At 40.9% G+C, this 12624-nt stretch overlaps 1 protein-coding gene across 1 annotated transcript in view; it reads left to right on the forward strand.

Moving 5' to 3' along the window:
* LOC101606099 (MDM2 binding protein) overlaps positions 1–5422 on the forward strand; it is a 71784-nt gene extending 66362 nt beyond the window's left edge. Inside the window, exons 18-22 of the mRNA XM_004661365.2 lie at positions 409–669; positions 2266–2518; positions 3339–3452; positions 4598–4663; positions 5216–5422. Coding sequence (XP_004661422.2) covers positions 409–669; positions 2266–2518; positions 3339–3452; positions 4598–4663; positions 5216–5254 — 733 coding nt within the window. The 3' untranslated portion in view covers positions 5255–5422. The remainder of the gene's footprint in view (positions 1–408; positions 670–2265; positions 2519–3338; positions 3453–4597; positions 4664–5215) is intronic.
* Positions 5423–12624: the final 7202 nt, after the last annotated feature.

Consider the following 12624-nt stretch of genomic DNA (forward strand, 5'->3'; position numbering starts at 1 on the left):
GCTATCTACTGAGCCCATTTAGAATGCCTTAATGCCTGTTTACTGTTTGTGCTGGAAATAAACTTGCCCTTTCTAACAGAAGTCAGCATTTCACATTGTAGCAAATCAGTCACACTGAAAAAGCAGGGGTTGCTAGAGTTTTAAAAGTATTATAACAGCAACTGAGTTATGTTGGAAGTAATCCAAAGGATTAACTTTAATCTGTTGCTCAGAAACAGTCAAAGAGAAATCAGATCATGCTTTACATTTTTAAACCTTTCTCCCTGTCACATAGCAGACCAAAAAAATACAGAACTAGCGGAAAAAAGTGAAAAACTTTTAAGAAACTGTCTCGCTCTCTTCTATTTGAAAGGGAAAAGCTCATTTTCCTCCTGGACGTTCGGTTTTAATGATCTTCCTTCATTTTAGATATTGCTTGGACGACCGCCGAGCTTTAGAGAGAGACGGGGGATTTTCTGAACTGCAGTCTCGTCTCATTCGGTATGAGACCCAAACCACCTGCTCCAGGGCCAGCTGCCCCGCCCCCTCTGTGCTGAGCCCGCCTCCCGCCGTCCTGCCGGAGCCTCGGAGCGCCCCCGATGGAGAAGCTCTGTACAGTGAACTCCGAACCGAAGCCTCTCAACTGAAGCGCAGATCTAAGGATCAGAGTTGCCTTTATCCCCCCAAAAGGTGACCCAAGTGCACAAAAATAGTAATCGTGACAGAAAGTATTTTGGGCCCTAAGGAATTGTTTAATGTTCATCTCATATTTTTACGTGGCTTTCTGCATAGAGTTTTAGATTCGCTCCTTCATACCCAGAAGTTTGTTTTTCATTGTGGGTAGCTAATGGTTTGGCTTGTAAGTTGTAAAAAGAAATGATTTGGAAACAGAAAGCACTGTTCTTGCCTTATATGTTAATCCATCCCATCAGCGCAGTGTAATGTGAAGGATTTCAAGCCATGGGCAGCAGATAGGGCAGCTGGGCCCCCCTGTGCAGGATGGTCTGGGGGTGCATGGTCTGCTGTCAGCTCTCCCTTCCTTCCCCAGGCTCCTGCCAGCGCTGGTCCCAACCCAAGGGCTTCCCCGAGGCCCCATTTTAAAAGTCACTCATTACATTTAAAATACAGCTTTAAGGTTTACACAAGTACTGCATTATTTAGAACTTTTCTAGACACTATTTTTGGCCAGCTAAATAAAATTTCCAAGTAATCATAATTTAGAATTTTATGAAATAAGCCCTGAGTTGATAGATTTTTACCATATGTGGGATATTTAGTTTAGTGGAATATAAAGTAAGTTAGAGGTTCTGACAGTTTTAAACCTTAAAAATAACTATAAAATATATGTAAATAAAACTTTTAAATAGTTTGGAACAGATAAAAATATTAGAATGTTATTTTCCGACATGGGATAAGCAAATGATTTTTATGAAAACTTTATAAGTTCATGGCATTTTTCTACAATTGATAAAGTTGAAAAGCAAAGATATTTTCATGGGCTGGGGTGTCGGTTCAGTAGTCAAAGATACTTGCTTGCAAAGCCTGGCAGCCCAAGTTCAATTCCCCAGCCACCCACCTAAAGCCCGACAAGCGTTCATTTGCAGCGGCAAAAGACCCCGACACATTCATCCATAAGCACAAACATGCAACTGAATAAATTAAATTTAAAAAATACAACCCATGGCTTGTGAGAGATTAGCAAAAGTAATGGCTATTAGACCCCCATCCTGAAGAAGGAAAACATTAGCCAGGCAGTGATGGCGCACACCTTTAATCCCAGCACTCGGGAGGCAGAGGTAGGAGGATCGCAGAGAGTTCGAGGCCACCCTGAGACTACATAGTGAAATAGAGGTCAGCCTGGGCTAGAGCTTTGCTATGCTTTGCATAGGCAGTTCCATAAATGCAATAGGATGTAGATTGTGCTTTCCTTTTTGAAATTCTTTTAATGGAAAAGTGTGTGAGTACTTAACACGTACTGTCTATAAAGGGTCCCACGTTCCGTACTGTAACACAAGGCGACGTGGGACACTGGCCGGAGGGGCGGGAGAGAGCAGTACCAGTACGTCCTGCTCTCCACGTCAACCTGTTCCTCAGGGCCTTCTATTTTAGTCACTCATTTGGAAGCTTTATAATATGGTATTGATTGCTTATTTAATGTAATGAGCAAGGCATTTAATTTGTTTTTCTTGAATTTATATTTGAGTGGAAATAATTATATTGTTAAAGCAAAAATAGACTTGTTGATTTGTTTATTCTATGTTCTTGATTTTTTCCCTCTTACTGTAGAATCATGAAATCCCAAAGTTCTGATTCTCTTTGCCAAACAAATGGCAACAATAATCATCATTGTCGCCGTCTCGTGGTGACATCCAGAAAGCCACAGACCGAGCAATCCTTGTCAGTGACTTGCCCAGGGCTGCCAGCTCCCGGTTGTGAAACTTCAGAAGCCACTACAAAAACCAGTTCAGTACAAAAAAGGGCACCTGAGTCAAAAGCATCAAAGCAAATTAAGGAATCAAGATCACAGAAACATACACGGGTAAGACCTCTGATTTACTTAGTTCTACATGAAAAGAAATTCCTTTATTTAAGTCTTTTAAAATGTGTGTCAAAAAAATGTTAAGCCGAGTGTGGTGGCACACGCCTTTAATCCCAGCAGAGGTAGAAGGATCACTGTGAGTTCCAGGTCAGCCTGGGCTTGAGTGAGACCCTACCATGAAAAATCAAAATAAAATATTTTTTTTTAAAAATGTGATGAAGGGAATGAAATAATACCCAGAATTTACTTTAAAATAATCAGGTGCACCAAGGATGATGGAAAAATAGTTCAGCTGTAGACCACTTGTCTAGCATGTATAAGACCCAAGGTTCAGTCCACACACACGCACACACACGCGCACACACACACACACACACACACACATGCACACGAAGGTGATGATATAACTAGAACTTGAACAAATTTAGACACAGGTTGATTATTTATACTGGAAGCTGGTATGGATATGTATCCAGATAGAAGCTTGCTATAAAGTACCTCATTTTCTATATTTGAAGGTTTTATAATTAAAAAAAAAAATTCATCTACATTTCCCTGCTCTACATAACTTACAAACAGATTTCAGTTCACAATTCACAATTTGGATTTGTTTCTTAAGATACTACAGGCATTTCCTACTAACATATCAATCCTAGAAGATGTATGACTATACAATATGGCCATCATCTTTTCTCTGATGCTTAGTTCTGAATGTCCTTTTCATTGTGTGATTCACTATTCATTTATAATTAAATTTAAAGTTGAAATGATATTTGTACCTTTACCAGAAACTATCAGTTATGTGTCCATTCTTTTTAAGGTACTGAAGGAGGTAGTGACTGAAACCCTAAGGAAACACCGTGTCACTGAGGATCATGAATGTTTCACTGCATGCAGCCAGCGTCTCTTTGAAATTTCCAAGTTCTACCTAAAGGTTCAATGTCTTTTATTGTTGTTTGTTATGTACATAGTGGGTATATAGCCTGTTGGAGGTACAGTGTCTTTTATGTTAATAAAAAAATTAGTTCATGTTCTAGCATTTGTTTGATTATAAATGCTTGAGTATTTTTTAAAATTTTATTTGTTTGAGAGTCAGAGACAGCGGGCCTCCAGCCACTGCAAACGAACTCCAGATTCATGCGCCACCTTGTGCATCTGGCTTACATGGGTTCTGGGGAATCAAACCTGGGTCCTTTGGCTATGTAGGCAAGTGCCTAAACTGCTAAGCTATCTCTCTAACCTTTGAGCATTTTTATATTAATAATATATGACTACTTGCCAGAGTTTTAAAAATGTAAATAAAAATAATGAGCTTTATACTTGATTTGTTTGATTTTAGCTTTATGTATAGAAAGCTACATTTTAGCTAGAGTTTTCATTGTTTTTCCTGAACTTGGAGATTTTTACTAAACTTGGAGATTGAGATATTAATTGACAGCTGATTAATTAAATTATTTTATAATTAACCTGCATAAAACCACATAATCTAGTATATTATAACTTTATTTTGATATATAATGGAAAGGCTACTAAATATCTGGTTTCTAATTTAGAGGGGAAAAAAATCCATTATCTGAAAAATAAATAGAAATAATATACATTTCCCAAGTTCTGAGGTCATGGTGATGGTGAGGATGGTGAGATAAACAATTCTGGGAATGTGGGATGAGAGGGATATGGACTTTATATATATTTTGTTTAAACATAATGTAATTTGTTAGAGTACTTTTATATGTGGGGCTAATATAATATTATCTAATAATAAAATTACTTTGATTCTGAGGAATATTTCTCTCTTGTAGAATTATTTACAAAAATCTCAAGCTTAATAATAATTTTACTTAATAATGAACTCTCAGATGGGGGCATTGGCACATTCCTTTAATCCCAGCACTTGGGAGGCAGAGGTAGGAGGATTGCTGTGAGTTCGAGGCCACCCTGAGAGTACATAGTGAATTTCAGGTCAGCCTGGGCTAGTGCAAGACCCTACCTTGAAAAAAACTTTAATAATAATAGTTAATTATGAACTCTGTAATTTAATGTACCAAGTGCAAAGTGTTGTATTTTGTTGATGTTTAGGATCTTAAAACTTCAAGGGGACTATTTGAAGAAATGAAGAAAACAGCAAACAAAAATGTTGTACAGGTAAATAAATTATTCTCAAGAGACTATATTCTGTTAAATTGGCATTTATTTCACGGTTATAAATATAATGTTGGCAAGAAGAATTAGTGATGATCATTTCAATACTACCTTGTAAGCACTCTGAGATCTTTAGTAGTATACTTATTCAGGCAGACTGTAAAAATACTTAATATGTAGCTTTGTCATAGAGTTTCTCAAAATGATGTTAAAAAAGAAAAAGATAACCTAAAGAGCTAGAAAAAATTTCCATTTTGACTAGCTGCTTTCAAAACTTGGTATAATTTCTTTTGATTGATACTTTGAAAACATTTTCAAAATAAGGTAAAAAGTGGATATGAGTCTATATTTTGCCTGTTGAGAACAACATTGCACTCTGCACTAAAGGGGAGCTCTTGATTTGGAAGATAAAAATATAGTTTGAGTATAAGGTTTGAATATGTTGCTTTGTACTTTTGAATTTTCTACTATGCCATTTTGTGCTTCTGTAACATATTTTTTACCCTTTGTATTTTCCAAAGAAATACCCTATAATCATATTTTTTATTACCCTAGGTGATTGAATGGGTATTAGAAAAGACAAGCAAGAAATGATATAGTTGCCCTCCTTATGAGAATTATAATTGGGTGGATTGTTATTGACTGGAAACTATACACAAACTTTGAACTCTACTCCAAGAATTCATGCTACATTTGAGAAGAAGATCCTCAGTGTCCTGTATTTATATAGTTTTTGTGATGCCCAGTTAAGGTATTTTTAAATTTTGCACTTATTTTTATAGTTTTAATGGATTTTAATTTTTTAAGTTATTTTTATGTTTTTAAATTTTTGTATTTGGTTATTTAATTGTTACAATAAACAAAAATATTTCCTAACCTCTTGAATATCATGTCTTTTTTGTCATTTCTCCTTGAAATTTTGAATGTTGAGTACGACATTAGCAATGTTCTGCTCATGTGCCATGATTGCTGTCAGAAAATCCTGACAAAGACCAATTTGTGGGAAGAAAGGGTTTGTTTTGGTTTACAGACTCAGAGGGGAAGCTCCATGATGGCAGGGAAAACGATGGCATGAGCAGAGGATGGGCATCACCCACTGGCCAACATCAGATGAACAACAGAAGTGAGACAGTCTACCAAACACTGGCAAGAGGAAGCTGGCTATAACGTAAGCCCACCTCCCAACAATACATCACCTCTAGGAGGATCCAATCCCCCAATTGCCACCAGCTGGGGAACTTAGCTTCAGAACACGTAAGTTATGGAAGACCCCTGAATCAAACCAGCAACTTGGAAATACTGGTGTAAAAAATTGGTACAACTTTCTGCTCCACCTTCACCACTTTAGAAGGTACTATTTTTTATTTGTGATCGAATTAAAATTGTGAAAAACTGAGGCTGAAGAGATGGCTTAATTGTTAAGGTACTGGCTAGCAAAGCCAAAGGTTTGGATTCCCTAGCACCCACATAAGCTGCGGCGAGCCCCTGTCCCACAGGAAAAGCACGACCAGCAAACAAGGATCCTTCTCGATCACACTTTATTGGAGAGCCTCTTGGTTAACAGAAAAGTTGATGGCGAGGGGCGAGGGGCGCAGGAGTGTAGCTGCTTTTATAGGGCAGAATACTATGGGACGCCTGCTGATTGGCTGCCATAGGCTCACCCACCCACAGGAGCCACGGGATAGGCTCAGGACAAGGTGCATCAAGCGCATGCACAACCTCAAGGGAGGTTGCTGCCTAACTGAGGAAGTATTTACCTCAAGACTGGCGAGAATGGCGTCTGCATTGGCTCCCTACAGTTCCTCCTTTTTTATTAACTTATGGCATAGCTCAGAAAAATAGCCACCTTCCCGATCAGGTCCGCACCTCATGATGTGTTGACCGATCAAGGGAAGAAGTTCAACCTCCCCTTCCTCAGTGCAATGGGACAGATCCCCTGAGAGTGCAAAGGCGGCGGTCAAACGAAAGCTACCAGATCCCTGCCCATCCTCGTGCAATGGGTACTCTGAGACCCTGAGGGTGCAAGGGCCAGGGGAGCTATATGCCTTTTAAAGCTGACAGCCAAATTTGGGGGGAGGAACCACTTTCCAAGGCAGCAAGCGCTTGAGAAATGACCATCTTGTCCCTCTTGGTTTGGGTTCGCAGGCGGCAAACCAACCAGAGGCAAAGTACGCATACTCCCAGGCAGCACACTAGGAACATTCCCACTCCTACCCCTTCCTTAAAATGACAGATAGCAGGAAGCATTGGTGCAATTACTAAAAGAGAAGTTACTAAGAACGAACAGAAACGGTGGATGAACACACACTAGCACAGGGGCAAAGGAACTATTCCTCCCACAGCCATGTCTAATGTCATTAACACCCCCAGATGTATTGAGGCGCTTCCAAGACACCCCTTTATCTTGTGTCCCTTCCTCTTCCACTTGATTCATGGATTCCAGGCACAGGAGGAAGATTATTCACTAGACCTTCATCATCTCCGCCCTGATGAACATCACTGTCTCCTGGACCCTCCTCCGGAGATCGCTTGACTGTCCTCACCAGCCGGGCTGGAACCCAATGAGGGGAATCCTGTTCCTGTGGAAAAACACAAACAGCTCCCCTGGATCTTATCACAACAAGATCCGGTCCTTTCCATTTATTATCTAAGACATCCTTCCACAACACCATCTCACTAGATGATTGAATCACATGTTGACTGTGCCTGTCAGCTGCAGATTTATTATTATTATCCAAGATTAAAAAATTAAGGGTAAAAAGGGCTAAAGACACTCTTTCCTTGGGAGTTGCATTTTCCGCTATACCCCCTTTTTGTTTAAAGAAAAGAGCTTTTAGACTTTTATTGGCTTTTTCTACTATACCTTGACCTTGTGGGTTGTAAGGAAGGCCAGTGGTATGTGTAACCTGCATTTGGGCACAGAAGGCTCGAAAGCCACCAGATGAGTACGCTGGGCCACTATCAGTTTTTAGGCGGTGTGGCTTTCCCCAAGCAGCCCAGGCCTCTAGGCAGTGAGTTTTTACATGAGAGACCTTCTCACCTGCCAATGGTGAGGCAAAAATAATACCTGAGCACGTGTTCACTGAGACATGTAGGTATTTTAATCTTCCAAACTCTGGAAGATGTGTCACATCCACTTGCCAAAGGTCTCCAGGACGTAGGCCTCGAGGGTTAATGCCCACATGTGGGGAGGGTAAAAAGGTGACACAAGACTGACAAGATTTTACAATGTCTCGTGTTTCATTTCTGGAAATAGAAAATTTTTTTCTCAAGGTGTTTGCAGGAACATGATATAATCTATGGAATTCAGTAGCTGAAGCTTTTGTATCTTTCAGAGAAATCATGGCGAGCCTAGTGGCCCGGTCCACGAGGTCATTAGCCTGTGATAAGGGGCCAGGCAGAAGTTAAAAGAAGTAGAGAATGTCTGAAAGACCTCCAAAACAATTAGGCATTTAACAATTTGAGGGGAATCAGGTCTAAACATTCTTACTATAGGCTCTGAGCCCTGTACCAAGTAGGCCCCATGACCAGACTTTGAACCATCAGTAAAGATGGCAGGGGCTGATGTAATAGGCTCCTGAACAGTGATTTTAGGAAAGTAAACCAAATTGTTTTTAACAAAAGACAAAATAGGGCTCTTTGGATAATGATTATCTATGACATTTGGGAAAGCACACATGAGAATGCTCCAATCATCCACAGTGCCAGACAAAACTTCTACCTGTTCCTTAGTATAGGGGATGATGAGTTTGTCAGGCAGCTTTGCAAAGTGTATTAAGCAATATTTAAGCCCCAAATAAGCCTGTCGAGCTACCAGTTGTGGAAAGTACTGAAGAGTGTGGGCTCCCAAGGAGTTTTTTTCCTTTTTTTTTTTTTTTTCTCTTGAAGCCATAATAGAAGCCCCTCCTAGCGGAGGCCAGCCGCGACCAGGTTTTTGTTTTAATGAAGCGGCATGTGCCCCCAGGGGTGTTATGGGGTGGGGGTGCGGAAGGCTCTAGGGACTGTAAAGGACTACACCCTTGGCCTTTAGGCCCCTTTGTCTGTTCCCTTTTATAACAGGCGGTGGCCTCCTTTAGTCTTTCCTCTTCCCCTTTAAATAATTCTTCTTCTTCCTCCTCTGCAGAATCGGAGCTAGCCTCCTTATCTGTGTCAAGTACATTTGCATGTGTAAGCTCCTCAATGGGAGGATAGAGCCTGTTAAAGGCTCCTCTTTCCCCCTCGGGGGCGGGGGAGCAATTATAGATTTTACCTGTTTCTCTGAGCTCATCTTGTAAACTTTTATCTTTGTTTAATCCCTTCTTTTTTATTTTTTTTCTTTTTCTAGGCCTAGTTTTTGACTCCCCATTTGAATCTGACTCAGAAAGGCTATCCTGATGCCTTGTGAGAACTTCCCGTCCCCTTCTAATAAGTTCCTTGTGGTTTTCTTTACTTAAGCAAGAGTGAATCAGCCGCCAAAACGGCAGTGTACCCTTACCTATTCTGTCCTCTGAGTTGCCCATGTTGCACTCACAGCAAATGGCAAGGACAATAAACCACACAGGAATGAAAATAACAAGGATCAGGTAGGGATCTAAGTGAAAAAACATTATGACTGGGGATGACTTACCGACATCTTCCTCTCCGACGTCTTCCTCTCCGTGTGTCAAGTTCTGGATCCTCTTCGGCCCCTCGCCCGGTGACCACAAAACACCCAGCGTTCCCGGGTTTCGGCACCACTTTGCGGCGAGCCCCTGTCCCACAGGAAAAGCACGACCAGCAAACAAGGATCCTTCTCGATCACACTTTATTGGAGAGCCTCTTGGTTAACAGAAAAGTTGATGGCGAGGGGCGAGGGGCGCAGGAGTGTAGCTGCTTTTATAGGGCAGAATACTATGGGACGCCTGCTGATTGGCTGCCATAGGCTCACCCACCCACAGGAGCCACGGGATAGGCTCAGGACAAGGTGCATCAAGCGCATGCACAACCTCAAGGGAGGTTGCTGCCTAACTGAGGAAGTATTTACCTCAAGACTGGCGAGAATGGCGTCTGCATTGGCTCCCTACAATAAGCCAGATGCACAAAGTGGCACATGTATCTGGAATTCATTTGTAGAAGCTGGAGACCCTAGCATGTCCATTCTCTCTCTCCATTTTTGTCTCTCAAATACATAAGTAAAATATTTTAAAAAGTAAAAAAGGGTGGTAATTGTGAAGCTAAAACAATAAAAATGACTAAGTACAGATTCCTGGGGTGGAGGTCAGAATCTTTGTCTATGGTAGAAAGTCTAGAAGATACAGGAAATGTTTTTTTTTTTTTAATTTGTTTTTTTGAGGTAGGGTCTCACTCTGGCTCAGGCTGACCTGGAATTCACTATGTAGTCTCAGGGTGGCCTCGAACTCTCGGCGATCCTCCTACCTCTGCCTCCCGAGTGCTGGGATTAAAGGCGTGTGCCACCACACCCGGCTGGAAATATTTTTTTAAAGAGAAAAATAATTACTATTGTCTGCTGTCTATGTAGATATAACTATTGTTAATATTTTAATATATGTAATTGTAATTACTTTGAAAATTTAAATCATTTACTTCATTTGTATGTGTGTTATGTGTGTCAGGAGTTTTTCATGTTTTTCTCATGATATTTATTTAATTTTATTTTTTCTCAATTTTTTAAACATTTTCCATGATTATAGAAAATATCCCATGGTAATACCCTCCCTCACCCCACTTTATTTATTTATTTATTTATTTATTTATTTATTTATTTATTTATTTATTTATTTTGAGAGTGACAGACACAGAGAGAAAGACAGAGGGAGAGAGAGAGAATGGGCGCGCCAGGGCTTCCCACCTCTGCAAACGAACTCCAGACACGTGCGCCCCCTTGTGCATCTGGCTAACGTGGGACCTGGGGAACCGAGCCTCGAACCGGGGTCCTTAGGCTTCGCAGGCAAGCACTTAACTGCTAAACCATCTCTCCAGCCCAACTTTTCCCCTTTGAAATTCCATTCTCCATCATATCCCCTCCCCATCTTAATAAGTCTCTCTTTTATTTTGATGTCATGATCTTTCCCTCCTCTTATGATGGTCTTGTGTAGGTAGTGTCAGGCACTATGAGGTCATGGATATCCAGGCCATTTTGTGTCTGGAGGAACCATGTTGTAAGGAGTCCTACCCTTCCTTTGGCTCTTATATTCTTTTTGCCACCTCTTCCACATTAGACCCTGAGCCTTGGAAGGTGTGATCTAGATGTTACTCAGTACTCTAGTCACTTCTTTCCAGCACAATGATACCTTCTGAGTTGTCCCAATGTCACTGCCATCTGAAAAGAGAAGATTCTCTACCCAAAGTGAGAGTAGCATTAATATAAGGGTATGAATATTAAGAGAAGTGCTTACTGGGCAGTTTGATAAGCATCGTATATACACTTATCCAAACATCAGCAGATGTTACATCCCTAGAGTTCATGACTACCTCTGTTTTTAGTTTTCAGTATCAGGGATGTATTCCCTCCCTTGGAGCAGGCCTCCAGTCCAATTGGAGGGCAGTTGGTTTCCACCATGACAGACGTGCCAGTATTTCACCTGTTGGCTCATTTGGCCTGGGTGGCCAATTATAAGGCTTGCAGTGTCCACTGTTGAGTATCTTCACTGGTGGTGTATCTTTCTCCTATTGAACTGCATGTAGAATGGCTTCTTCCAGCTTTCTGTCAGCTGGTCTACATGGAGGAGGTTATTAGTTCAGTTCCAGCAGGATTTCTCAGTGGCCTTGCAGCCCAAGTATGTGGAATCTTCAGCAATAGGGTCTTATCATCGATTCTTAGTGGGAAACCAAGGGCCTCAGCAATAGCCTATAATGTTTTGGGGTCATCAGGGACCACCCTGGCCAACAACCCACTGGAAGGTATCCCATCCCTGGCACTGAAAATTTTCTAGCAACGATCTACGGCTCCTGAGTGTTCCATTGTCCAAAACTGGAGGATTCCTTATGGTTTTTTATACGCTCTTAAATTTTGATTAGCCCTCCCTCTACCTTTCCTTTACTCAGTCGCCTCCCTTGACCTCACTTTGGGCCTTTTCACCCCCGTTAATCTATTCTTTTACTTACATATATACAATACCAACCTATTAAGTACCCTCCTCCCTTCCTTTCTCTACCCTTTGTATTTCTTTTTTAGCTTACTGGCCTCTGCTACTGAGTTTTTTTTCCTTCTCACTCAGAAGCCCAATCATCTGTAACTAGGATCCACATATGAGAGAGAACTCTCATGATATTTATAGTGAATGTATGTCAGTGTACAGCCTGCTTGTCACTTACCAATGCAGTGTCTCAAGCCTGATGGAAGGAACTTGATAAACACAAGGTTGTCCTCAGACCTCCGTATGTGCACCAGGGCAACTATATCATTTCATGCACATCATACACATCCACACATAACTACATACAATCAAAAAATACAGATTTTGTGCAGGTGTGGTGGCACACACCTTTGATCCTAGCACTTAGGAGGCAGAGGTAGGAAGATTGCTATGAGTTTGAGGACACTCTGTGACTACATAATGAGTTCCATTTCAGCCTGGATTAGAGTGAGACCCTACCTTGAAAAGCCAAAAAATAAATAAATAAATAAATAAATAAATAAATAAATAAATAAAAGCAAAAAATAAATCACAGACATCTGCCTTGTATTTTTTATGTTGTTGTTAACATCTTTCCTAATTCCCAGCCTTCCCTACCATGATTAGCTTTGAAAAGCATCTACCAGTTGCATACTGCTCCACCTGCCACAGGAGCCTAGTGTGTAACAGTGAGAAGAGGGTTAGGAAGGCCCATGCCTTTATGATCTTGTTTCCTTAGCACTTGTGCCCACAATAACTGGCTTGACAGCTTTATCAGTCAGTCTCAAATGTGTGTGTGTGTGTGTTTTTTATGTATGTCCCCCATAGACTCAGGTGTTTTACTGAACTTGCAACTTGGATCTCCAGCCA

This window comes from Jaculus jaculus, chromosome 2, assembly GCF_020740685.1.
Source record: "Jaculus jaculus isolate mJacJac1 chromosome 2, mJacJac1.mat.Y.cur, whole genome shotgun sequence".
NCBI classification, from domain to species: Eukaryota; Metazoa; Chordata; class Mammalia; order Rodentia; family Dipodidae; genus Jaculus; species Jaculus jaculus.